The sequence below is a fragment of the Acanthopagrus latus genome, chromosome 19, assembly GCF_904848185.1.
Source record: "Acanthopagrus latus isolate v.2019 chromosome 19, fAcaLat1.1, whole genome shotgun sequence".
Lineage (NCBI taxonomy): Eukaryota > Metazoa > Chordata > Actinopteri > Spariformes > Sparidae > Acanthopagrus > Acanthopagrus latus.
The window spans coordinates 23204165-23230224 of record NC_051057.1 but is presented as its reverse complement, the minus strand read 5'-3'; the positions used below and the strand labels follow the sequence as shown (position 1 = coordinate 23230224).

The following is a 26060-nucleotide window of genomic DNA, read 5'->3' as shown; positions in this document are numbered from 1 at the left end:
AGAAATTTTTAAAACACAGTATTCTCAGGCAGGTTCTGCACAGACGCAGCACATCTGGTGTGATCCATCTGCTCCAGGAATGTTTGTGGACTGTCCCTTTAAAGATGACTTATGTCAGGCCTCTGATGTTAAACTATTCAATCTGAAGCAGATAATGGAGGGAATTCCACTTCCTCTTTCAACCCTCCAAAATAAAACTACCCACAGCTGAAGTCATGCACCTTCCTGTTTCCCTGCTCAAGTTTAAAGATACATTTCAAAGTCAAGAAAGTCACATTCTGACATCATTAGAGTCGAACCTCATGTAGTTTTGTGTTGAAGCTCAATGAACTAAATCGTCTCATCAGCATGTCACCAGAACCAACATGGAGCCGACTGGGTCAGAAAAAGGTTGTAAACAAGATGAACACAATAAATCTGAGATCATACTGACGACTGCAGATCGTCAGCTCTATCATTCAGTTACGTGTTTTGGCGAGATTTAACGAGACAATGTCACTAACGAGACTGTCGACTGTGTCGTCTTCATAATGACGCGTTTCTGTCATTTTATTAGTTTGAGGACAAACAAACTTACTGACTTTGGAAAATTCAAGTTTTATGTAATTGGTCCCATGATGGTCCACCGGAAGAGGCGTGACTTCAGCGCTCTGTGTAAAAACCCAGCAGAGGTGAAGGTGTGTCAGAGTCTCAGGTGTGAACAGAGTCAGGTGTGTCAGTCTCAGGTGTGTCAGAGTCTCAGGTGTGAACAGAGTCTCAGGTGTGAACAGTCTCAGGTGTGAACAGAGTCTCAGGTGTGTCAGAGTCTCAGGTGTGAACAGAGTCTCAGGTGTGAACAGTCTCAGGTGTGAACAGAGTCTCAGGTGTGTCAGAGTCTCAGGTGTGAACAGAGTCTCAGGTGTGAACAGTCTCAGGTGTGTCAGAGTCTCAGGTGTGAACAGTCTCAGGTGTGAACAGAGTCTCAGGTGTGAACAGTCTCAGGTGTGAACAGAGTCTCAGGTGTGAACAGAGTCTCAGGTGTGTCAGAGTCTCAGGTGTGAACAGAGTCTCAGGTGTGAACAGTCTCAGGTGTGTCAGAGTCTCAGGTGTGAACAGTCTCAGGTGTGAACAGAGTCTCAGGTGTGAACAGTCTCAGGTGTGTCAGAGTCTCAGGTGTGAACAGTCTCAGGTGTGAACAGAGTCTCAGGTGTGAACAGAGTCAGGTGTGAACAGTCTCAGGTGTGAACAGAGTCTCAGGTGTGAACAGTCTCAGGTGTGAACAGAGTCTCAGGTGTGAACAGTCTCAGGTGTGAACAGAGTCTCAGGTGTGAACAGAGTCTCAGGTGTGAACAGTCTCAGGTGTGAACAGAGTCTCAGGTGTGAACAGTCTCAGGTGTGAACAGAGTCTCAGGTGTGAACAGTCTCAGGTGTGAACAGTCTCAGGTGTGAACAGAGTCTCAGGTGTGAACAGTCTCAGGTGTGAACAGAGTCTCAGGTGTGAACAGAGTCTCAGGTGTGAACAGTCTCAGGTGTGAACAGAGTCTCAGGTGTGAACAGAGTCTCAGGGAGGCGAGCGTTAGAGAAATCTTTCCTTATTTTATTTATCACACATTTAGAAAATGAACCACACTATACAAATGTCCACCGTTCAGTAATGAAACAGGCCTCCTGCATGAACCCAACCGACCTCAAACCCAAACAGAGACAACTTCAGCAGATCAAGAAGCGTCATGGCGGCTCTGAACTCACCACCTCCTCCTCCTGATCAGTCGCAGACTTTAATTTAAAACAGGACCGGCGTCGATTTCGCGTCGTCGTCGTACGGTGGACTGCGTCGGCTGCCCAGTGACTCGACTTTTATTTTTACTTTTTAATCTTTTCGTGGTCACCGTGGTGCAGGTAGGCAGTAGCATGCAGAAACCTTTGGATGCGGCTCTCCTCTGATTGGCTGTAGGCTAATTCATTACGCTATGTAAAGAAGGGAGTAGGGATTGTTTTTTCCTCTTAGAGTCTGTGGTTGTTATTTACAATATGACAACAAGGAAGTGTGTGTGTGTGTCTGTGTGTGTGTGTTTGAGTCCTACAGATGGGACGGGACAGGCGAGCGTGTAGACGGGGTCTCCCGGTCTCAACAGGAGGGGTTTAGTTCCTTCATGGCTGAAGGAGCGCAGACAGTTCGGCCCCTCAGGTCGGTGGCTGGTCGTCACATCAGGGCGGTCATGTGGTCGGCGACACACTCACAACATGTCCGCCGCTCAGAGGGATCCTCACTTTATTACTCAGACATAAAACTTTAAAAAAAAAAAAAAAAAAATGAAGAAGAGAACAAATAAAAATAAAACTGAGGAGAGCCGGCGGGCGGGAGGCGTTCAGGCCAGGTAGCTGTACGTGTCCTTCTCCCCGTCCACTCGCTCCAGGTACTCCTTCTCTATCAGGATGTCGATGCATTTCTGTCCACAAGAGGGCGACAAAACACACACATGAGGACACGAACACACACCGACACCTCAATCCTGTTAAAGGGGCGTAACAATACAAACTCCAGCTGGTCTCAGAACTACAGTTATCAACAGAATGTGAAGAGTTCTGTAAGAAGTTAGCATGCTAACCAGTTAGCACCCTACTTAAACACCACTCCTAGCTCCCAATGTGTGTCGCTAGCTGCACAGCTAACTGAGCTAACTTGCTAACAGTTGCTCTGCCTCTTGTGGGTTTGACGTCTGGATTCTTGAAGCAGCTGATTCCTACATACTGCTCCTTTAAATCACATCTGGCTCCTTTTTTTCTTTCTACGTTTTGATTCTCGTCAGTAAATCAACATAAAACAAAAACACTGGTGAAATGAATGCGTTTAAGAAACAAAATCTTTCATTTCAAGTCATCATGTTTTATAAAGTGTCATCGCATGTGTGTGTGTGTGTGTGTGTGTGTGTGTGTGTGTGTGTGTGTGTGTGTTACCTTGATGACGGGGACTCTGGGTTTGAATCGGGACGACAGCTGGTTCAGGACTTCAGCCAGGAGCTGCTGATGCTTCAGGACCTTCCTCATCTTCATGATCCTCACTATGGCAGCCTGCACACACGCACACACACACACACACACACACACACACACAATCAGTTCTGACTCAACACACTTCCTGTTTGGTCCTCAAGTTATTTCATTTGTGCGCCTGAATAAAAGTCTTCAATCTTTTCCTTCACCTAATTGATGCACCTAAAACAAAAACATCAGCTGTTGTAAACGACACTGTGACAATAAAGTTCAGTTATTTTAAACTCATTTTATTGTATGTTGTCACTTTATTTAGTTTGAATTATTTCATCAGGATTATTATAATTCCTCCAACGTTCAACTCAACAAATATGAGCTTGTTTTATTTCAACTATCACAAAACGTCACAGAATGATTCAAATTGAGCATTTTCAAAACTTCAGGCTTTGAACGAACCCTGAAAGTTTTTCTTATATCTGTAAATCCAAACAACCAGGCTGACTGAGCGGGCGGAGGTGAGGAGTTCAAACTCACCTGAATGAGGAGCTTAAACTCACCTGAATGAGGAGCTTTCGGTCCTCTTCGATGTTCTTGTGAGTCGTCTCCTGCTCCTGTTTCTGCTCCGTCTTCATCGGGACGTTGATGTTCACTCTCAGCTTCTTACTGTGAGACAAGAACAACGTGAAGTTAACGAGCGTCCAGCGTCACGTCTATCAGACTCGTTAACTCGAGTCAAACAAGTTTCTCACTTCTTGTATCCGAGGAAAAGTTTGATGACGGTGTCGGGTTTGAAATCCATCTCGTCCACGTTGGCGTTCTCGTCCTCCATCACCTGAACACAGACAGACGGAAATATACAGAAATATAAAATCACAAACATCTTTGACGCGAGTGTGAGAATGAAGGTAATATTACTGCGAGTGAAACGAGAAGTTTCAGCCTGTAGACATAGTGAGTGTTTTGTTTGGCGCCCTCTGGTGTTCAGAATGAGAACAACATTTCTTTGAGGCGTTCCAGCTGATTGTTCGGTCTCAACATTTAGCAGAATTTAAGACATATTAAGACTTTAAGGACTTGCAGATTCCCGGGTTCAGTTAAAGCCGGTGTTTTATTTTCACGAGACGCGACGTGGACGTGTCAATGTTTGGTGAGCTGAACAGACGCTGATGTGAAGACTGAGAGAAGGAAGAAGTTTGTTTTACTCACCAGCAGCTTCGACTTTAACAAAATCTGAAGAACCTGAACCAGAATGTCCTGAAATGAAAGACGAGTGTCAGTAAAGAAAATGAATCCGACTTCATTAGTTTGTGGGAGCGAGTGTTGACGGTTGGCTCACAGTTTTGATCTGCGTGCTGTCGGTCAGCTGCTGGACGGTGTAGCTGTCCTCTGTGTTGTACTGCAGCAGGATGGCCATCTGGAAGGTGGAGGCCTGCAGCGTGTACCTGGAGACCACAACCACAGACAAACCGGGTCAGTACCAAACCGACTGGAGCTGCACAGCCAGGTCCAAACAGTGATGACTTCAGATTGTTTCTGTTGTCCCACAACGGGTCCAGAACCCAAAAGAGTCTTCAGTTACTGACATACACGATAAAGAAAAGGCTCCACACTAACACTGCTCACCTGTAGCTCCACACTAACACTGCTCACCTGTAGCTCCACACTAACACTGCTCACCTGTAGCTCCACACTAACACTGCTCACCTGTAGCTCCACACTAACACTGCTCACCTGTCAGCTCCACACTAACACTGCTCACCTGTAGCTCCACACTAACACTGCTCACCTGTAGCTCCACACTAACACTGCTCACCTGTAGCTCCACACTAACACTGCTCACCTGCAGCTCCACACTAACACTGCTCACCTGTAGCTCCACACTAACACTGCTCACCTGTAGCTCCACACTAACACTGCTCACCTGTAGCTCCACACTAACACTGCTCACCTGCAGCTCCACACTAACACTGCTCACCTGTAGCTCCACACTAACACTGCTCACCTGCAGCTCCACACTAACACTGCTCACCTGCAGCTCCACACTAACACTGCTCACCTGTAGCTCCACACTAACACTGCTCACCTGTAGCTCCACACTAACACTGCTCACCTGTAGCTCCACACTAACACTGCTCACCTGTAGCTCCACACTAACACTGCTCACCTGTAGCTCCACACTAACACTGCTCACCTGTAGCTCCACACTAACACTGCTCACCTGTTCTTGAAGCAGTTGGTGACCAGCTCTCCTTTGGACAGGTGATAGAGCCAGGTCAGCTTCCTGCCGCTGTGTCTGCTGGCGTAGAACGCCGTGAAGCGCTGATAGCTTCGCTCCAGCTGCAGAGACAAAGACAGAGGAGAGGTTAGAGCTTCTCAACCTGAGGTCCAGGGACCTGCAGGGGCCTGGAGGAGGTCTGATGAGGCCTCGAGCTGAAAGAGAACGTCGACAGGACTGTTTTTAAAGAGAAGCCGTTTAAAAGGTGGAATCAGTTTTTACCTCAGAGGGCAGCGCGAAGGTGCAGGACTGCTGGAAAGGCCACGACCCGGAGCTCAGAACCTGGATACTGAAGTCCACTGAAGACACAGAGAGAAATCAGTCTGAGTACAGATATGAGCGTGTCAGTGCTTCAGTACAACAGTTCAGCTGGTTTATTTGCTAAATGTGAAGTGTAGTCTGGTAGATATGTGACGAGTCGATCAGCTGCTTCCACATAAAAAGCTCCAAAACAATAAAACAAACTAAATCCAGAACAATGACGTGATCAGAGTTTATCACCTGAAACACTCCTGCCAGGTTTTAAAAGTCTATTAAAGCAGTCGAGGTGACAGAAACTCTGGAGATCAGATATTAGAACAACTTAGTTTCAGCTGACAGTAACAAACCATGATGATTAATCACTTCATGTATTTGTCAAGAATATAACTATTTGGATTATCAATTAATTGAGGGAATTCTGAAGTGAAAATCAAACTTCCTCATTCAGTTTAAATCATTATAAAAACAGCGTCGAGTTAAAGTCAAGAACTTTTCACACTTTCAGGTACTTCAACCAAAAGAGACTTTTGAGGCCTTAATTATGACGACTTTCATGTATTGATAAATTAAACTGTGAAAACTCTAATAAAATTGACAGATCTTTTTATCTGCACGTCGATCAGTTTCATCCAATTTAACTTCTGCACTTTAAACTTCATGTTGTTCATGTTCACAGTAACTCGATCCTGATCATCAGAGTCGTTCTGCTGTGACGACGAGCTCGCTTCATTTCAGATATTTAAGATTTTCGGCTAACAATAAAACACACCAGTCTTGAAAATCATGTAACACGACAGTTAAAGTTAAAGGTTTCACAAACCTTGACTGCTGTCTGAGTGTGTACTTACAGTCCAGAGGCTCAGAGTTGGTCAGGTGTTTCTTGAACTGCTCGTTCAGGTCTTTACTGACGCCGATGTCCTGGAACATCCGCTGCAGTTTGGACGTGTACTCGAAGCCGCACGCTTGCTGCACGACGACAAGAGCAGAAGTTTGTTCAGTTTGGGTCGATAGAAACCGAACACGTTCGGAGTTACTGTGGGTGTTTTTGATGCAGGCGGACTGTGTGACGCCTCACCTTGAGTTTGGAGATCATGCTGGCCTCCGCGTCGTCGCTGGCGCTGTTCTGATGGACCAGACGTTTGGCCAACATCTTCGCATAAAACTTCTGGAAGACATCTTTGTCCTCGATGTACTTGAACACAACCATCTGCAGGAGGAAAGACAACGAGTCACATGACAGAACCGCTGACCCGAGTATGTTCACAGTGACCAGCCACCAGAGTGAACAGCTCCAGGACGCAGACACATCTGAGGTTTACTTCAACAATAAAAATACATTTTCCTTCATTTTCTTTAATCTATGTTTAAAGAAATGTGTGTAGAGATGTCGCTGGTCTAAAACTTTACAGAAAACAAACAACTGATGACAGAATTAATTATTTATAGACAGATTTTCAGCCTTGATGGTTCTAACTGGGTCGGCTGAACATGCGGGTCCAAGTTTCTCACCACTTGGTTGAGCGTGTCCTCCAGTTCTGCCTCCTCCGGGTTTTTAGAGCTGGTGAAGAAGAAAACACTTTTATTTGCTTCAGTCGTTGAAAACACAGTTTCCTGCAGCTACAGACGGTGAATCAAACTTCATATTATCCTAAAAATCTTATTGTTCATTATTGATCCTGAGAGCAGCTGGAGGACGACGACATCATGAGCTGATCGTCAATATCGTTATTTTAGCAACTAGTTATCAAACACGCTGCAGTGACAGAAGACGAAAGTAAAGACAGATGAAGGCTGATCGATATCAGATAACAAGAAACATTCAAGTATAGATGTCTGACTTTATGTGGTGCACTTGAATGCACCATGAACAGATAAACAGCTCGTCTGTAAATGATTTCACCAGGTATTAAAGAAACTGGCAGGTGCTCATTTCTGCCCCACATCTACAAGAAAATGAATATTTAAAGATGGATTTGAGGATTTTTTGAATCAGTTGGAAGTGAAGATGGACTCTGATGTTCCCTCAGTGTCTGTTACTAACACCCACCTCTTCTTCAGTAGAGAATCGCAGTATCTGGCCAGCAGCTCTGGAGACTTGCTGGACGACTGAGCCATCCTGGTGACGGCGTTGTTGTTGATGAAGCGTCCACACGCCTGAGAACAGACAGACAGACGACGTTAGAATAACTCGAACGTGTTCCAGGTGTGACTCTGACTCCCACCGTCAGCTCGACTGCTACAGATTACCGACCTTGTCGAGTGCTGCCACGAAGCCGGCGTCGTTGTTGAAGGCAGACATGACCAAGGCGTTGTACTTCTTATGGACGTCCAGGGTCGTCTGGACGTAAACTTTAGGGTCCTGGAAGAAACACACACCATGAGTTTTGTTCAAAGGCTGGAGGAGGTTTGGTATCTTCTTCTTAGTCGACACGTTAAAGTTCACTAGTTCTAAACGTTAATGGAGGTGAGAAACTGGAGCGTACGTTGAGCGCAGCCTCTCCACACTTCTCGATGGCGGCCAGGCCCTGGTTGTGGATGTGAGTCTCTAGAAGTTTCTTCAGTTCGCCGAGACCGTCTGTGATCCGCGACACCAAGTTGTACATCCGACCCAAGTCTGAGAGGAAACACACACACACACACACACACACACACACACACAAATGTTTCTAACTTTTACTGCTTGTACATGTTAGATCTGATCAGGGATGCTGAAGGATTCTGATTTTAAGCAGGTGACCAAGGCCAACATGTGACGATACACGATGAAATTAAAGCTTTACCTTCATTCTTGTCGGCATCCAGAAGGTTCTGGAACTCGGTGTGGAAGATCTCCAGGTGTTTCTCTATGAGGACCTGCTCACACTTCCTGGCCAGCTCGTCCTGGGTGGATTCATGGAGGTAAACTTGGACACGCCGCTGCTCCTCCAGCAGACGAGCCTCCGCCTGACGAAGAACACACAAGAACACGTTCATTTCTTACTCAAGAGAGCTAAAGTTCACACGGCATTAAACAGCCCTGAACTCTTTAATAACTGTGTACCTTCTTCATGTACTCGGTGACGGGGTTCTGCTGCAGGAACTCTGTGCTCTCACGGGTGTAGAAACGTTCTGTGTCAGTGAGGAACTGACACTCGAAGTACTCTTTGTACACGGACAGCGTCGGGCCTTTGGCGAAGGCGTCCTCCTCGTTCAGACCGAGCTCGACTGCAGGGGGAGAACAGGTGAGACACGAGATCAGGTGAGCTCACATCAACAGCCTGCCAACATCCTTCAGTCTTTAACAGGCTGGTTCTGATTCATTCGAGGCACCAATAAGGATTTACATTTCACACCTGATTAAATCAAGTTTAAATTCTGTTGCAGTGAACTTTATAAACATCATCAAGAGAGAAGGAAACCGTCCAGGAGACTGTAAACACTCGTCCTCCCGGCTGTGTTGGACAATAATCTGGGCCAACAAAGTGCCAACAATTCAGTAAAACACACATTTAAGTTCAAATTAATTCTTCACAGTAAAAGCCCCACTGTTTAGGTATTTTTCAAGCTTTTATTATGAAGCAGCAGAAACTGAGCATGGCTAACAGTTAAGCTAACCTATTAGCTTACCTGCAAACAAAGCAACATTTTATTCTGAAGGTGAGGCGTTTGTCGACTTACAGCCGACTCAGTTACTTCCTGTCTGATGTTAACGTTCTTCAGTGTCGTGACAGTGAAACACTGAGGAGCTGCACAGTTTATTCATGATCAAACTGTAACCTGTACGATACTTTCACTGCCACTAGACGACTCGAGTGCTAATCGTTCCGTCCATCTGCTCGTTTGTCTTCACTTCTTGTTGACCTACCATAAGACTGGACCACACCGCTGATCAGTCTGGTGTTAATGGTCTCGCCATTCCTCTCTCGCTCTATCAGCTTCAGCACAGCGTTTGTTACCTGGAAAATAAAGATTATTATTATTAGTATTATTATTTGCACCATAAGGTGACTCATTAAGAATACACTGAATGTTGCAGGTAACGCTGAGGCGCATAAACAAGAAAACACTGACGACTGATGATCACTGAGTTGTGCCACTTTTCACTCTCTGCTCAGAAGAAAAGAAACTGAACTCACCTGTTTGTTGAGGGGTCGGAATAAACACTCCCTCCAGGTCACAAGTGCCAGCTGGGAGGAAACAGCAGTGCAGGAGAGGAGAGAGGAGAGGAGAGAGGAGGAGAGAGGAGGAGAGGAGAGAGAAGAGGAGAGAGGAGGAGAGGAGAGGAGAGGAGAGAGGAGAGGACAGAGGAGGGGAGAGGAGAGGAGAGAGGAGGACAGAGGAGAGGAGAGGAGAGGAGAGGAGGAGAGAGAGGAGAGGAGAGGAGAGGAGAGAGGAGAGGAGAGAGGAGAGGAGGAGAGGAGAGAGGAGGGGAGAGAGGAGAGGAGAGGAGAGGAGAGAGGAGGAGAGGAGAGGACAGAGGAGGGGAGGAGAGGAGGAGAGGAGAGAGGAGAGGAGGAGAGGAGAGAGGAGGAGAGGAGGAGAGAGGAGAGGAGAGGAGAGGAGGAGAGAAGAGGAGAGGAGAGAGGAGGAGAGGAGAGGAGGAGAGAGAGGAGAGAGAGGAGGAGAGGAGAGGACAGAGGAGGAGAGGAGAGGAGAGGAGGAGAGAGGAGAGAGGAGGAGAGAGGAGAGGAGAGGAGGAGAGAGGAGGAGAGGAGAGAGGAGGAGAGGAGAGAGGAGAGGAGAGGAGGAGAGGAGGAGGAGAGAGGAGAGGAGAGGAGGAGAGAGGAGGAGAGGAGAGGACAGAGGAGAGGAGAGAGGAGGAGAGGAGAGGAGAGAGGAGGAGAGAGGAGATGAGAGGAGATGAGAGGAGGAGAGGAGATGAGAGGAGGAGATGAGAGGAGATGAGAGGAGATGAGAGGAGGAGAGGAGGAGAGGAGGAGAGGAGAGAGGAGAGGAGAGAGGAGGAGAGAGGAGATGAGAGGAGATGAGAGGAGGAGAGGAGGAGAACGACAAGGTTAACAGAAGCTCAAGACTTCAGTCTGTCAGCTCCTACAGATCAGTAGGAACTGAACATGGACATCAAATCAAAACAGTTTTAAATGACTTTAAAGGTTTTATATGATCAGTTTCATGGTCAGATTGGGTTTCATGGTCAGATTGGGTCAGAACTGTGGGCAGAAGTCAGAATCACCAACTCTTCCATCAAAGACGTCAACAGCCACCAAAAGCTAAAAAAACATCTATTGTTTTAAAAAGTGTTTAACAACTTTTGAGCCACTCTTGTCAAGAGGAGTTTCTCAGCTTCTCGGTCGAATCACACACGTCTTGTTTGGGCTCTGAGGTCAACAGTCATCAAGTTCTGCAGAATTGACTCGGTGAGGAAACCCATGTGGTTCTGTCCTCTGTGTCCGCAGGAGATGTTGGAAGCCAAGGTGCTTTTAGCTTCAGTGTCCTTTCTTATGATTTAAAAACCTTTCTATTTATTTCTGGACGCTGTAAGATGGTTTCAAAAGGTCAGACACACTTTACACTTCACTACTTTACATGGAAGTCAAAAACACGTATCTGCTGAGTGCCAGTGACAGAACAGGAGCCGGTGCAGATGTCAGACGTACCGAGTAAATCTCGTAGATTCCCTTGCGTCCCTCGTCACACTCCCGTCTGACCCAGTGGCGGTTGAGGTAGGCACAGATCCCGTTCAGGACCTTACTAGAGAAACGGTAATCCTCCCACTGCTGGGTGTAAAACTTCAACACACACTCGTCCATGAGATCCTCGCCATCCTACAGAACAAGCACAGAGGAGGAACTTTAGTGAAGTGCAGCAAGTGTTGGGTTTGTCCATAAAAGTGCTGACTCAGCTCGACGTAACACAACTTCCAATAAATGCTTTACATTTTAATTCCCCCGTTATTCAATTATTCAAAAGCTTTTATTATGAAGTAGATTCAGGAGAGAAACGAAAGACATTCAGAGAGAATTACTGGGAGTTTTGTTCTTCAGTATAGCAGCGAAGGCTTGTTGAAGAGAAACAGCAGGTGGTGTGTGTTCACCTTGAGCAGGCTGGTCAAATAGTTCTTCAGGAACTCCTTGAGTCGCTTGTAGAGCTCCAGGCCTACAAACTGAGCCCCACCCGGGGTGGTGGACTTTTTGGAGGGCTTGGCTGGAGGCACGGAGCCCCGGCCCTGGCTGGACTGGTGGACGCTGGTACAATAGTTATATACATGTCTGAGGAACAACAGAGTTAAGGAACAAACGCAGAGACACGACACATCTCACACCAACACTGTTCATCTTCCTCTCATTCTGTTTCCTGTGATGTCATGAGGAGTAAACTTCTCATTCGTCCATCAGGACTTTCTCTCTACAACAACAAAGCTTTTAGAATCGGTGACCAGCAATGACAACTTCTGCAAAACAAGCTCTGAAAAGCAAATATGTCATTCAGATTTTCGCCTGTATGAAGTGTAAATGAGAGTGATTCCTGGCTGGCTGCTTTCCTTCAGTGGTGAAAGGTGTGTGAGAGAACGCCAGGTGTCAAAAGAAAATCGTCTGAGCTTTACACTCACGTCACGACACTGTTTGTCGTGTTTGCAAGACTGTTCACAAACTTCACTTCCCTCAAAAAACGGCTGATGAAAATCTGACCTTTTCTTTTTGTGTTTCTTTAAGAATACTTCCTCTGACAGATCAGTGACGGTGTGAAGCGGCTGTGTGTTCCCTGTTCTCTGCTCTGCTGTAACTCATTACCTGGACAAAGAGCTATAAAACAGGTTTCAGAACAAAGGAAGTGGCGAGTCTGAGCCTCTCACACCACCAAGTACACTGCAACAAACACAGTGATGGTGGCCACTGACTGAACAACGGTATAGTATAAACACTGGTGTAGTTTTATCCTCCACTCAACGATATCAGCACTTAATCTTTGGAGCTTCAGGTGATTTGACTCTGATGATTCATCAGCTACAGAGTGACCTCGTCTTGAAGTCAGCTGGTTTTGTTTAAATGTCTAAAATAAGGTCAGTAGTTAACACAGCAGAACAAGTGTCTGAATGAGACTCCAGAGGTTGTCGGGGACATTAAACCTCCTCGCAGCCGACACAGAGACTCATCTACTCATGAGTCCGTCTTTACAGGCCGACTCTAACTTTACAACTTGTACGTTGATCTGTTGTTAGTTCTGTAGTGCAGGAAGTCACGCGACTGTAACGCATTTCATTTACAGCCTGAAACAACAAAGCTCGTCAGCATCATGAGCGTACGTTCAACACAGAGCCTGAAAAATCCAAAAGGCTTTTTGTCGAGGGAACCTAGGCGATGCTAACATCCAGGTCAGCCGACAAAAACACAAATATCTTCACTTCACTGTCATATAAAGACATTTGTGACGTTCTCCTCCCTCCTGATGATATGAAGTCAGGTGAAGTGTCGAAGTCCACAGAACAGTTCTGCAGCTTCACAGTAAAACAGAGTCACAGCGTTCTGCTGAACAACTGAAGCAGCTGAGACTTGATTTAAAACAGAGAAACATCAGAGTAATCCAAGTCTCCAGAGGCCCTGAGATCCAAAACTGATACCCACATCTGAAGTGGGTTCATGAGCCCGACCACGTCTGGAGGGTGTAAGTAACGTCTTCTGAACATCAATCTAGGATCTCAAGCTGTGTGGAGCCACTTTATGTGCAAGACTCCGTTAACATCAGTTGTTGAGCAGAACGCTGCTGTGAAGCTCCAGAACTGTTCTGTGGACTTCGACACGTCAGCTGACTTTATATCATCAGGAGGAGGAGAGGAGGAGTGAGTTTTCATGTTTGGGTGAACTGCTCCTTTAGCAATACGTTCCCTTTCATTCTCTGCTGGCATGAATCAGCTGGTTGTTTCAGCTCTTGAGGCTCATGTAATAATAATAATCTCCCCTCACAGGATACGTGTAGAGTTCCATGTAGCGTGACTTGGCCATGCTTTGCCGTGTGTACACCTGCTGGATGCCAGCCCGCAGGTCGTCCCATATCTGGTCCAGGCCTATCTGTCTCAGTCCGTGGGGGTTCTGGGTCCTGTTTGACGACATCGTAGCGCCCGCTCCTCTCCTCTCCCTACCGAACAATGCCCTCCCTTTCCTGCTCCGGTGAGCGTTGCTCCCCCGGCTCCTCTCCTCGGTTGATTTCTGTCCTGACTCGCTCTGCTCTCAGAGTGTGCAGTCCATCTGGCAGCGGCAGCAGCGCTTCAGGAAGCTGGTCGTCGGATGTGAGACGGGATGCAGTCCCACTCTGCACGCCTGGGTGGCGCTGTCTGCCACTCCTCCACCTAAAAGCTTTGACGCTCCTCACCAGATGACCTGCAAAGAAAATACAGGAAAAACACATTTTCATTAAGCATCTTTGATGAAGCTTCGTTATCGCCAGGAAACAAGATACACGAAAAGATAAAAATGTGACAAGAAAACTGGTGAATCCCAGAATCAAAAACCAATTATGAGACTCAGTTTCAACAGTACTGTGTTGGCAGGTAGTCAGGTAGGTTATATGGATTTATCTGCTGACACCTGGCCCTGATCCCTGCAGACACAGTGCTGACCAGACCCTGACGTCACCCAGCTAATGACAGATTAGTCCACTTCAACGCCTTGATTTCCATCAGTAGTCCGGTCAAGACAGTGCCCGGTTCTCCCTCGTCTCCCTCGTCTCCCTCGTCCATTTCAGGCCACTGTGAGCCAATTTTTACTCTCAGGCATCCGTCTGAAGCAGTGTTTAGACGAGTGTTTTAAGATCGTCACCACATGAGAGCAGAGCGCTCCACTGTCTTATCACCAACATAATGTCTCCAGCGTGGAGTCAGACCTCATCCAAAACAAACTGCATCCAGCTTCTTCACCAGAACACATCTGAAAAGAGTTGAGCGGGTCGGCTGCCGAGCCTGAAGCTGGAGTTCGATGCTCCACTCCAGTCAGATTAGCTGGTCTCTGGGTCAAATCCCTCTTTTTGTGCAAAGCTAGTTAAGTAAGTTGTGAGTTATTAAGTCCATGCAGCCAAAATTTCTGCATTTGTGAACTGTACACCTGCTGCACTGAGGTAACAAGGTACAAGATTGATTTTGGCATTTGGGTCATTCCAGCTCATGTCATGGATCTCGTCAAACAAAATAAATTACAAAAAACTGCAAGAAAAAACAGCTGTACTTTCTCTTCCAATGAAAAACAGTTGAAAATGTAAGCAGTGCAAGGAAATCAAATCCTTCTCAGGACAATCTGCAGCCTAAATAACTTGTATCACAACTATGTAAAGTACTCTCAGGGTTTCTTGGATGTTCAGGACAATTTAAGTCTGGTCCAGTGAAAAGTAAGCGTTCGGGGAGGCAGGAAAAAAAAAGAGAATCTAAAACTTGATGAAATTCAGCTCCGAGTGCTAACTAAAAGAACGTTTGGACTACAGCTACAGGATCTGACAAGGTTCCCTCCATTTAATAGTCATTTTAACGTTAATTTTCTTGAGGTAATTCCTGACATGAACTGGGACGGCCTACGTGAGTTGGAACAAATTCCAATCTGACTCAATTCAGAGTCACAGAGGGTAAAAATCACAATTATTATGAGGTCAGGTCACGAGCACAGGCAGCCGCTGACGACGGTCCAGAAAGGCCACATCATTAGAGCTAAGTGACGAACCGAAAGCTGTAATTTCATCCCCACAGTCAGGACAAGAGGAGACGTTAAAGCAACGCCAGAGTCTTCAACATGTTTCAGGCCAGAGAGAATGAGAGGAGACACGGTGGAAGACTTTTAACTCCAGACGAGAATATCTGTGCAGATTATCAGCTCGTACAGCGGTGAGCTGAACAGAAGCAAAGTCAAGATTCAGAGTGAAGATCTTCAGTCTGGTATCAATAAGGCAGCAGACAGAGAGAGAACAGCTGACTCAGCAAACAAAAGGGAGCAAACAGACAAATGAAATCATGAGGTAAAAGCTGAATATCACTCACGACTCACAGAAACTCACTGAATTCACAGAATCTAAAAAATCTGTTGAGTTCATCTTAAACATGACAGAGATCCAAAATTATTTCTTCTGTCATGTGACATATTGTTGTGAAAAAAAAAAACAGCATTCAGACATAAATCAATATCCAAAAGGTCACAGAAGGATTCTCAGCACACATCAATCACATCAGTCACACAGCCGACTGGTTTCACATCGTTTCGGTGAGTGTGATTTATTTTCCGTCCAATTTGAATGAAGTGTGTTTTAAGGCGAGTTAACGAGGCGACTGAGCTCGTTTTACTTCAGTAAAAGAGAGAAACTTTAATGATGTACAGTTGTATTTATCCGTTCGTAAGGAAATGAGTGGCAAAATAATTCCTTCTTGTCGACTTGTTAGATTTAGTAGTGAACTGGCTGCTTTACATCTCCCAGCTCCCAGCTCGAGGTACAGAGGGGCTAGCTGGTTAGCATGCTAACTTTAGCAGACATCTTTGACAGAACCTCAACACTATTGTTTCTTCAAACCCTGCTGAACATTTTAAACTAAAGTTCTGCACATGTATCACAAATCAAGCACAAACATTTAAGTGTCCGTCTTCTGAGAACAGCCAGTGAAATAGAAAACAAGTATTTGGGCCTCGCTGTGTAAACGCAGCCGGAGAGAATCAGAGGGAGGGTGTTGGGGCAGAAGCTGCTGTGTACATGTAGGCAGCGCTGCTATATTTAGAAGGAGCAGGCATGCAGCGCTGCCCATCACTGACCATTCACAGCCATTAGGGCCGGGGACTCAGGACGTGATCCAAGTGCAATAGGCTGTTAGTGGAAGAGCGGAGGAAGCTGATTGACCTGCTGTTTACTTCCTGTCCCTGTTGACGAGTCCTGGCTGCTGCCTCCGGACAACGACACAACGCTTGACGTCCGAGCAGCTTCAGAGAGACGGAGCTGCGAACACGCCGCTGCTCAAGACGTGGGAGAGAAACAAACACTGGAATATGTTCTCGGGTCATCGTGCTGCACAGAAAACAGATTATTATTTCTATTCGGGGCTGCAACTGAAAATAATCTAATACCAAATTATCTTGTTTGACAAATGTCGTCTTCTAAATTGTTTGTTTTATCTGATCAACCGTCCAGAAGTATCAAATTTAGTGTCACGTAACGAAGAGCAGCAAGTCCTCCGACACAGAAGCTGGAACGAGGTCGTGTTCTGTATTTTACTGATCCGACTATCACAAAAGCTGTGTAACTTTTTGTCAACCAACCATCAACGAATCATTTCAGCTCTGAGACTCTTCCCAGAATACAAAACAGAACACGGTCCAGTAAACACGACTCCTCAAATTAGATTTGAGGCCCAGCTGTGTCTTCAGTATCACAGCTTCAGTCTGAAAACATCTCGAATCACGACAGGAGACGTCTGTTTATTGTAAACAACAACAATCCATAAAAAGTTTTTTCAAAACATGTTTGTTTTGGTGCCGACGGCAACACATAAAGACATTTGTCAGTGAAAATGCTATTTATGATGCAAAAATCAACAGAAGAATTATGTCTCTCATCGATTTCCTGGTAAACTAAAAAAAATGAGCGGTACATTTTCTTAAATTCAGACACCGCGGCACATTTTGTTCTTCCAGTTCTCCAAGGAACGCTGTGGGAAAGATGATCAAGAGAAGCACTGAGGCGGACAGAAAGCGCTGACACAGCAGTACGCTCCGGGCCCATCAAGCCTTGGACTCGGTCTTCATCAGTCACTGAGATCTGCCGTCCACTCCACGCCCAGAATCCGTCTCCAGCATCCCTTCCCCCCGCCGCCACAGACTGACCACAGCACTGCAGCTGCAGCCAGCCGCCGCTGTGACACATCCAGACAACACAACACTCACAACCTGCTGCCACTGTTTTATATCTATACAACACAACACTCACAACCTGCTGCCACTGTATCACATCTATACAACACAACACTCACAACCTGCTGCCACTGTATCACATCTATACAACACAACACTCACAACCTGCTGCCACTGTATCACATCCAGACAACACAACACTCACAACCTGCTGCCACTGTATCACATCTATACAACACAACACTCACAACCTGCTGCCACTGTTTTATATCTATACAACACAACACTCACAACCTGCTGCCACTGTTTTATATCTATACAACACAACAGTCACAACCTGCTGCCACTGTATCACATCCAGACAACACAACACTCACAACCTGCTGCCACTGTATCACATCTATACAACACAACACTCACAACCTGCTGCCACTGTATCACATCTACACAACACAACACTCACGACCTGCTGCCACTGTATCACATCTATACAACACAACACTCACAACCTGCTGCCACTGTATCACATCTATACAACACAACACTCACAACCTGCTGCCACTGTTTTATATCTATACAACACAACAGTCACAACCTGCTGCCACTGTATCACATCTATACAACACAACACTCACAACCTGCTGCCACTGTATCACATCTATACAACACAACACTCACAACCTGCTGCCACTGTATCACATCTATACAACACAACACTCACAACCTGCTGCCACGCTCAGGACCCGACGGTCAACATCTACTCACACATTAAGACGTTTAGATGCCAGCAAACACACCGGAGCTGATTCTGGATCAGATGATTCGCAAAATCTCAGGCTGGTTTAATCTGACAAGATGTTTTTGTCGTGTGACTGTGACCTGTGAAGATGCACAACAGGAGGAACAAACTCAAACTAACTTGGATGAGTAAGAAAATGACACTAAAGACGATATTCAAAGAAGTATTTCTGGTTTCTTTCCTCTGCGACAGTAAAGTGAATCTTACACAGATCGCCTTTTTAAAGAACTCATCGATTAACTGAACAATGATCGACAGATTATTAAACAATGACAACAAATCGCCCTCCACTTGATGTCCAGACTGACGTGGTGAACAGCACCCTGACCCGGTCAGCTGTGAACGTCCTCTGACTGGGTAATAAAATGACTAAAGAGAGACTTTATATCCTCCCATCAGTGATTTCCTCTCCTCACCAGTATGGGCTCAGACTGGATCAGGGTGCTGGTTGGTGTGTTAGCTGATGGATGCAGAGCCGGGCCACACGGCTCGGCCCAGACTTTAGACCCGTTTCAGCCTCCGCTCCTCTCCAGCAGATCCTCGCCAAACTCGGGAAGGCAGCCTCCTCTACCTGAGGGTGCCACTGCAGTTGCCATGGCAACTAGGGCAGACAATACCTCGCGGTAGCCATTCGACAACACAAGGTAGAGCATTCATCCTCTCCGTCTCCGGTGCTCGTGTTCACTGGTGGTGAAGAAAGGTGCCCTTCAACGGCAGCGCTGGGATCAGATTTCAGATTCCCACACCAGACAGCGTTTGGATATGTGTCTCTACAGTATCTGACCTATAATCAGTCCCACCGCCATGTGACCGGGAGTAACAAGATGTCGAGAGCTAGTTGACTGACAGCAGTTTCTAGAGAGTTTGTTGTGAAAGAGGAATCCCACAGCGGATCGTCAACAACGGCGCCGCGGACGCAGCGTTCCTCCTTCACACGGAGCAGAAGTTCAGAGGTCGTGACTCGTTTCAGGGAACAACATGGCTGAACGTGTCCGTCAACACGTCCTGTTGACAGACTGCTGGACCTGCTGATGTTATGATGGTGACGGGAGAAGGAACACAACATCCCTCTTCTTTTTTAGACTTTAAATCATCAAGAGCAGAGGTACGAGTAGAGTTAGAAATCACTGAGACAGAATATTAATCAAACATTTTGATAACTTGATTAATTCAATTAATTTAATTAATTCAAGTATCACACTCAAGTAAAGCACCTCAGAACAGTTCATGAGTAAACTGTACGTTGATTTGTTTCATCACTGGTTGTTTGAAATTTTGACACAGACTTTCATTTTTACTGGAAATAAACATCAGTTCAACAGATCAGTTTTTAGTCTCCTTGATTACTAATGAACTGGTATCAGCCCTGACAGAGTCGCATCAGCATCGAACCGGCCGTGACAAGAAGATAATTATCTGAAATCAGTATCGGCTATGACAGAAACTCCACACGGTTCCTCCCTGTGACACATATATAACGTATAACAAGGCCATAATCACCCGGCAACACATTATTGTGACTAATGTCCCCCGAGGGCTTCACAGTGAACATCATCAGGGTGGTTTCTTACACTTCATTGTTGGAGAAGTGTTAATATGAGTGATTACACAGCCTGAGGCACTAAACGTGTCCGACACCGCCAAAAACAAATCAGTAAAAAATAAAAAAGCTCTCCATGGGGGGTCGGACGAGACGAACCGGGGACGGAGCCGGACAAACAAGTCAAACGTGTGCTGTAGTTTCTGGAGAAGAAACTTACACTGAATTTTAATATTTACAGAATTAATGAGGTTTAACAAAATCAGAATAACGTGTGTTGTTCTTTCAGGTCAGATTGTTTATTTCAGTATATTAAGAATTGAAGATCTCCCTCTTCTGATTACAACTTCTTCCACAAAACTACAGCGTGCACCTTTAAATGAATCTTCCTCTCGCAGGAGACTCGCTGCCACAGAGCAGCGGAGATGAAACTCTTTAGATTTTAATAAAATGGCCCACAAATGAAGCTCTTACCCTGCTATCTGCCGTCCACAGCTGAATCCCTGCACAGTTTCATATTAAGTCTCCTGGTTGATGACTGTTTACCTGCAGACAGACTTCACCTGCATCCAGCTGGTGGTTTCTACCCTCACATGATGAATATGTCTCACCTGCCTTCATAGTGCAGGAGGAATTATCACAACTCAGGAACCAGAGTGTGAGTGCGTGAGAGGGATTTGCTGAACGGGAAGGATGCAGGGAGTGGTGGAGAAACAGAGCGAGCACGGCGCTCGTGGGAAAAAAAGCTCAGCCTGGTAAATCTGATTACCCTGGTCACCGTGCGTCCTGGCCAGACTCAACAACCTAATACCCTACATCTGAAACACAAACAATGTGAACTACACACACACAAACACACACACACAGGAACCGTCACTTATGTCAGACCACAGATCAGTAACTCTGATTCCATCATTCAGTCTGTCTCCTCAAATCTGAGTTGCAGTGACCAAAACAAAGACATCAAACTGAGGGTGAGTCATGAGGAGCGATGAAGCCACAGCTGAATCTGAATCACACCGACGAGCCCTTCTTCAACACTGACATGCTTGTAAAGTGTGTGTGTGTGTGTGTGTGTGTGTGTGTGTGTGATCATCATGATCATGTGCTGGGTTAGCCAGCGAAGGAGGACATTTCATTAGCGTAAGCAGCTTTTGATTTCTGTTGCTCTGCTCAGCATTCAGAAGAGCAGCCAGGCGGAGACTCTCGGCCTCGTTGGATCGACTTTACTTTACCGCCCCGAGCGCCGACACTTCACAGCACCGTGTACATATTAAGCAGACGGACCCGGATGGGTCAGGCTGGTTGGAGGTGGAGGTAGGACTGCCTGATCATGACCGACATGACTGGAAAACTGAATTTCACTGCATGTTTGAACACAATATCATCAAGCAGGCTGTTTCTAATGACACCAGCATGTTTACATACTGCTGATCAGCCAACAGCGCAGCCCCAGAAGGAGCACCAGTCATTATCTGCTGCCAAACACTGATGCAGACGGATTCCATGCGTCCCAGCATGAGGCTGAGCAGAGGAAGCATCAGTCCACTGATGTCTGCATGTGTGAGTGAGCTGAGGGCAGATCATGTGTGGACATCAGTGGGGAAAACAACATGGACAGATCTTTTAACAGTACATGTGAAGATGCAACATCTAAATATAAAGCAAGGACTGTCTGAATGTTATTCACATATCTGGAGAACCTTCCTGTGATCTACTGCACGCTCAGGGAAGAGCAGCGTCCAACATGGTGCAATCTGGACGAGCGACTCATTCAATATTAATACCTCTTGAATAAACAGCTAACAGCGCTCAGTGTGGCCCTGAGGGTCTGGATGGGCTCACATGTGGTCTCATGGGGAAGCAGATGTAAACTTAATAATTAGCTTGCTGTACTAAAGGTGCACTCTGTAGGTTTTGTGGGAAAAATGTTAATCAGAAGAGAAAGACCTTCTTCGGCTGATTGTTTTCTACTTCTATCTTACTTTTACAACAGACACAGACATATAAAATGTTGCTGTACAAACAAACATTGACATTCTGAATATAAACTCACACAGCGAAGCCCAGGTGGCTCACGCTGGCATCAGGTGGAGAAATATGGAATTATTCCTGTGTGATAACATCAGACCTCACTGAGTTGTAGCTGAACAAAGTGTGTGATATCTGAATCTTTGTCTTGTGTTTTCTTGCTTGTACAGGCTGTGTTAGCATGAACCAACTGCCTGCAGCCTGCACACATCTCACCAGGTGAATGTTAACAGGTGTCCTTCACACGCCAGACTTTGGTGTTATCTTCCATTGTTCTGAAAAAGCCCAAATGTCTTCCTTTGCTGGAAAGGGTTTTTCTTGTTAACCAAGAATGGAAACACGCTGCAAAATTAGCAGCAACGCTTGAATCAACTGATAAGTAACTTCAGGATCAGGATATAAACTGGTTCATGCTACAATCAGATCAATACATGTGGCCTCGCAGGAGTGTGTTCACATCCCTGATGTTGAAACTGATAGACTCAACTGTCAGACATCCAGCAGTTTTGGGGTCATCTGACCTAATGTTTGTGCTTCTAAATCTAAGTGGAGACACGAGCATCGCTGAATAACTGCGTACGTACGGAGGGAAACGTCTGCAGCAGTTCAACCTGCCGTACACGTGAAGTTATCATGCAACAGTAGATGTTCTTCACAACTCTGAACACCTACGTGCGCCCACACTACAGTCCGTACAGTCACACACATCCTCCCACTCAAACATGTTGATTCTGAGGGGAAACGACACGTCTGCACATGTACAATTAGGACTCATCACTCAAAATAAACACTGACAGACTGTAGCAGCATAATAAAGACAAAAACACTTCCACGTAGAAAAAAATTATTATTAGATTATATATATATATTAGATTAGATAAATATTATAGATATTTAAAGGCTACAAGCTAATTAATACCTGTAGAAACAGGCGTGCATCAACACAGGATTAGTATTAGGCTGCATCAGCAATCTAGTGTGATTTTTATTACAATATTTGACTGCATTAAAATGTAAAAAATAAAATAATTCCCTTCCACAGTCCTCTGAACTACAGAGGGCATTTCTTTAAAGTTCCACCTTCTTTGTCCCAGCATTTAAACTAAACCTCATCCATGAATATGCGTCTTTATCTGCCAATATACAATAATTAAAACCATACAAACATCAAGTATTGTTCTGCATGCAGTGACTGAATACTTTCTGACCAACTGGAGAACAATTTACTGACATCATTTAGATTTAAACAAAACAAAAACAAAGATGAGATATAACAAGATAGATAAGACAAAGAAAGATAAAACATCCAACAAACCACTTGTGTAAACTGTGAGTGTGTTTCCATCGCTTCAACAATGAAGAAAATTATTAGTTGAGAAATTGAGCAACTATGAATATTTTCTTCCAACAGAGGGATCAGCTGAACATCTGCAGGCCTGTAAATGACTGTTTCAGGTGATCCTGTGAGTGTGGGAGCTCCGCGTCCGGCTCAAAACAACCAGATCCTCCATAAATAGATATTTTTATATGCGCCAATGTTGGTATGAAAATAAAACAGCGATCTCTGAGCAAACGCAGGAAACACTATGGAGAAAAACCTGCTTAAAATATACAGAGGATAAAATATAATGTGGTGTGATTGCACCTCATCACAACTTCTCCATCAGCGTTAAAGGAGCAGTCTGTAGTTTTGGGAAAGAAATGTTGACGAGAAGAGAAACATCTTCACTGACAAACTAAACAAGCAAACTCTCTTTGTTGTCACGACTGAACGAACCGAAGAAACAAACTGACCTTGAAAGAACAACACAGTTTATACTGTTTTACTGTGTTTATATGTGGCGGACCCTGCCACCTTTCTAGCTTCAAACAGAGCTCTGGGACCTTATTTTCTGAACAGAACAGCTTGTTTATTCACAGACGGAACAAAGTTTATAAGTTGGAATTTCTTCTCCAGAACTACAAGCTGCTCCTTAAAGACTAAAGATAATTTTACCTGAGATAATGACAAGTGTCAGTATTATTTTCCTCCGACAGAGAGATCCCGATCATTTAGGGGAAACACGACGTAAAATACAATACAAATACAATCCACAAAGCAGAAGCTGTTTCTGAGCGCATCCTGATGAACAGATGACTATTTGAACCCACCACGGCTCTGCCAGGTGGGATCCCCGTGTCAGGTTCAAAACAACCAGATCCTCCATGAACACATATTTATAATAAACCAATTTAAGTATAGAAATAAAAACAGCATCTCTGAGCAAACAAGGTGCACACGACAGACAAAACCCTGCAGCAGATAAAATACAACCCGGTGTGATTCATCATCTCAGACACAACTCCTCCATCCATGTTAACTATTCCCAATCCTCCCTGACAAATCAGAAATAGATGTGGATTAAGAATTAGCATCCAGGAACACCACACTGTGTTTGTTTTCCTTTAAAATCAAAGAGAAAGAGACCATCAGAGCCACAATGGCTTCCTCCAGCAGAGAGGAGAGCATCCAGTCTGATGACAAACTTATCCTCGTTTCTCCTTTTCTACCAAACACCTCCAGGCCTGGAACACCAGGTCTGATCCAGGTGTTCCAGGAGGTCCTGTGTCAGGTTCAAATCACTCTCCTTCACTCCACAGCGACAGAGGGCCGATCTGCTGTGTGTAACGTCGAGCTGTAGGAGCTCCGGCTTCATCAATTCACTGTAATCATCCCTCATAATACGACCGAGCTACTCATTAACCGCTTTTGAAAATATTTGCTGAGATTATCCAACGCTGAGCTGCGAATGGTGTCAGACACTGCTACGCAATGCTGCTAGCTAACATTAGCCTCTCAGGCTCCGATTAGCCTGTTAGCTTGGAGGTAACGCTAGCTTGGCTGCTTGGCGCTGGGTGGATTAGCTTTCAATCAAAGTAAGACCTCCATTCGAGCCGCACTCATGATCGATTTAAACACAGATCGGGGGTTTGGGTTATACATCAGGTGGATGCTGTCTCGGCCGAGCTGGCCGCAGTGGCCGGGACACACGGAGCGGCTGTGTTGTTGGTGTAAAATGGCAGCCTAGCTTCTCGAGCTGCTCAATAATGAGTCAGGAAAACAGTTCGCTAGCCATTTAGCATTAGCCGAGCTAGCTCTCGGCTAGATTGATTGTCAGAAGAAAATAGCGCCACCAGCCTCACGTTCACCGCCCGCAAGTGTCTTCTTACCATCGTAAGGCCGTCGCTGTCGCCGTGTAGTCGCTGTGCGGACGGGTTTTCGGGTCCAGAAGCGGTCTCCTCGGCCGTCTTTCGCCGCTCTGTGTGTGTTTGCTGTCCGTTGCTAACTGCGACCGCTCTGCTTCGTTCGCACAAAGATCAGCTCAGCAGCCACCGAATCATGCTGCCTTCAGGCGCCGTCGGAAATATGGACACCGCAGCAGGAACCGCACAAGCAGGTGAAGCTGGAAACAGTTTGGAAATGATTCACAGTTTCCTAACAGAGAGTTGGGTTGTGTTGCAGAAAATTAACCTGTGGCACGTTCGACGTTTCGCTACTCTTTTGTTCAAGAATACAGTAAAAAAAAATATAATAAAAATGGAAGTTTAAATGCACATCAGACATTTTCATCAGAAGATACAGATCTGTTCTGCATAAACAAACTAAATAAACAAACTCTCTTAGATTTCATGACTGAATAAACAAACTGACAAAGGTATGAACACTATTTAATCATTATGGGATTGTTTGTTTTGGTTCTTATATTGCTTCTATATACTCTCATGTTAATTTGTATTACAGATCGTGTCTTTAATGATTTAATCTATAACAGTTTGACGTGTTTTTTTCTGATATAATCCCAGATATGTAGAGGATTAATAACTCAGAACCTGACCTGATGAGTCGGTGATTACATTTTTACACCTCACACGACCTGAATCAGTCCACTTACTGTGTGTTAAACTCTCCTACTCACCTCCATGTACTCGACGCTGAAACGTCGGAGCTGACGAGGATGCATTGAATGCAGCATGAGCGTCACAGAATGGCGTCTCTATTGGACTACAACCATGGCCGCACACAAGAATTACAGCTTCTAGGACTACAGATATTGCAATATCTCTTGCGCATGCGCGTTCGGCTGTCTCAGTCACCTAATATGACACCTTAATTATGCAGGCTGGAGACACGATGCTGACATTTATCTGTGTGTGTGTGTGTGTGTGTGTGTGTGTGTGTGTGTTGGGTGTGTATGTCTCCTCATGAAAACAATGGTATTTCCCTGCATGCTGTTCGGCTCTGGCCTGATTCTAATTGATATCCTCTGATTATGATATTGATCATCTTTATGTAATATCTCACACACACACAGGAAACACAGGAGTGTCATGCTGTCT

At 45.4% G+C, this 26060-nt stretch overlaps 1 protein-coding gene across 1 annotated transcript; it reads right to left on the bottom strand.

Moving 5' to 3' along the window:
* Positions 1 to 1555: 1555 nt before the first annotated feature.
* LOC119009067 (cullin-1) lies at positions 1556 to 25065 on the bottom strand. The gene is made up of 22 exons (XM_037080051.1): positions 24894 to 25065; positions 13415 to 13821; positions 11541 to 11715; positions 11104 to 11271; positions 9625 to 9675; positions 9354 to 9444; positions 8550 to 8713; positions 8290 to 8452; positions 7993 to 8123; positions 7761 to 7868; positions 7557 to 7663; positions 7019 to 7067; positions 6585 to 6716; positions 6358 to 6475; positions 5471 to 5547; positions 5192 to 5310; positions 4310 to 4415; positions 4180 to 4227; positions 3723 to 3805; positions 3531 to 3636; positions 2938 to 3051; positions 1556 to 2429 (listed from the first exon to the last, which is right to left on the bottom strand). The coding sequence occupies exons 2-22, from the start codon at positions 13552 to 13554 to the stop codon at positions 2349 to 2351; spliced, it is 2331 nt and encodes a 776-aa protein (XP_036935946.1). The 5' UTR covers positions 13555 to 13821; positions 24894 to 25065; the 3' UTR covers positions 1556 to 2348.
* Between the last annotated feature and the right edge of the window lie 995 nt (positions 25066 to 26060).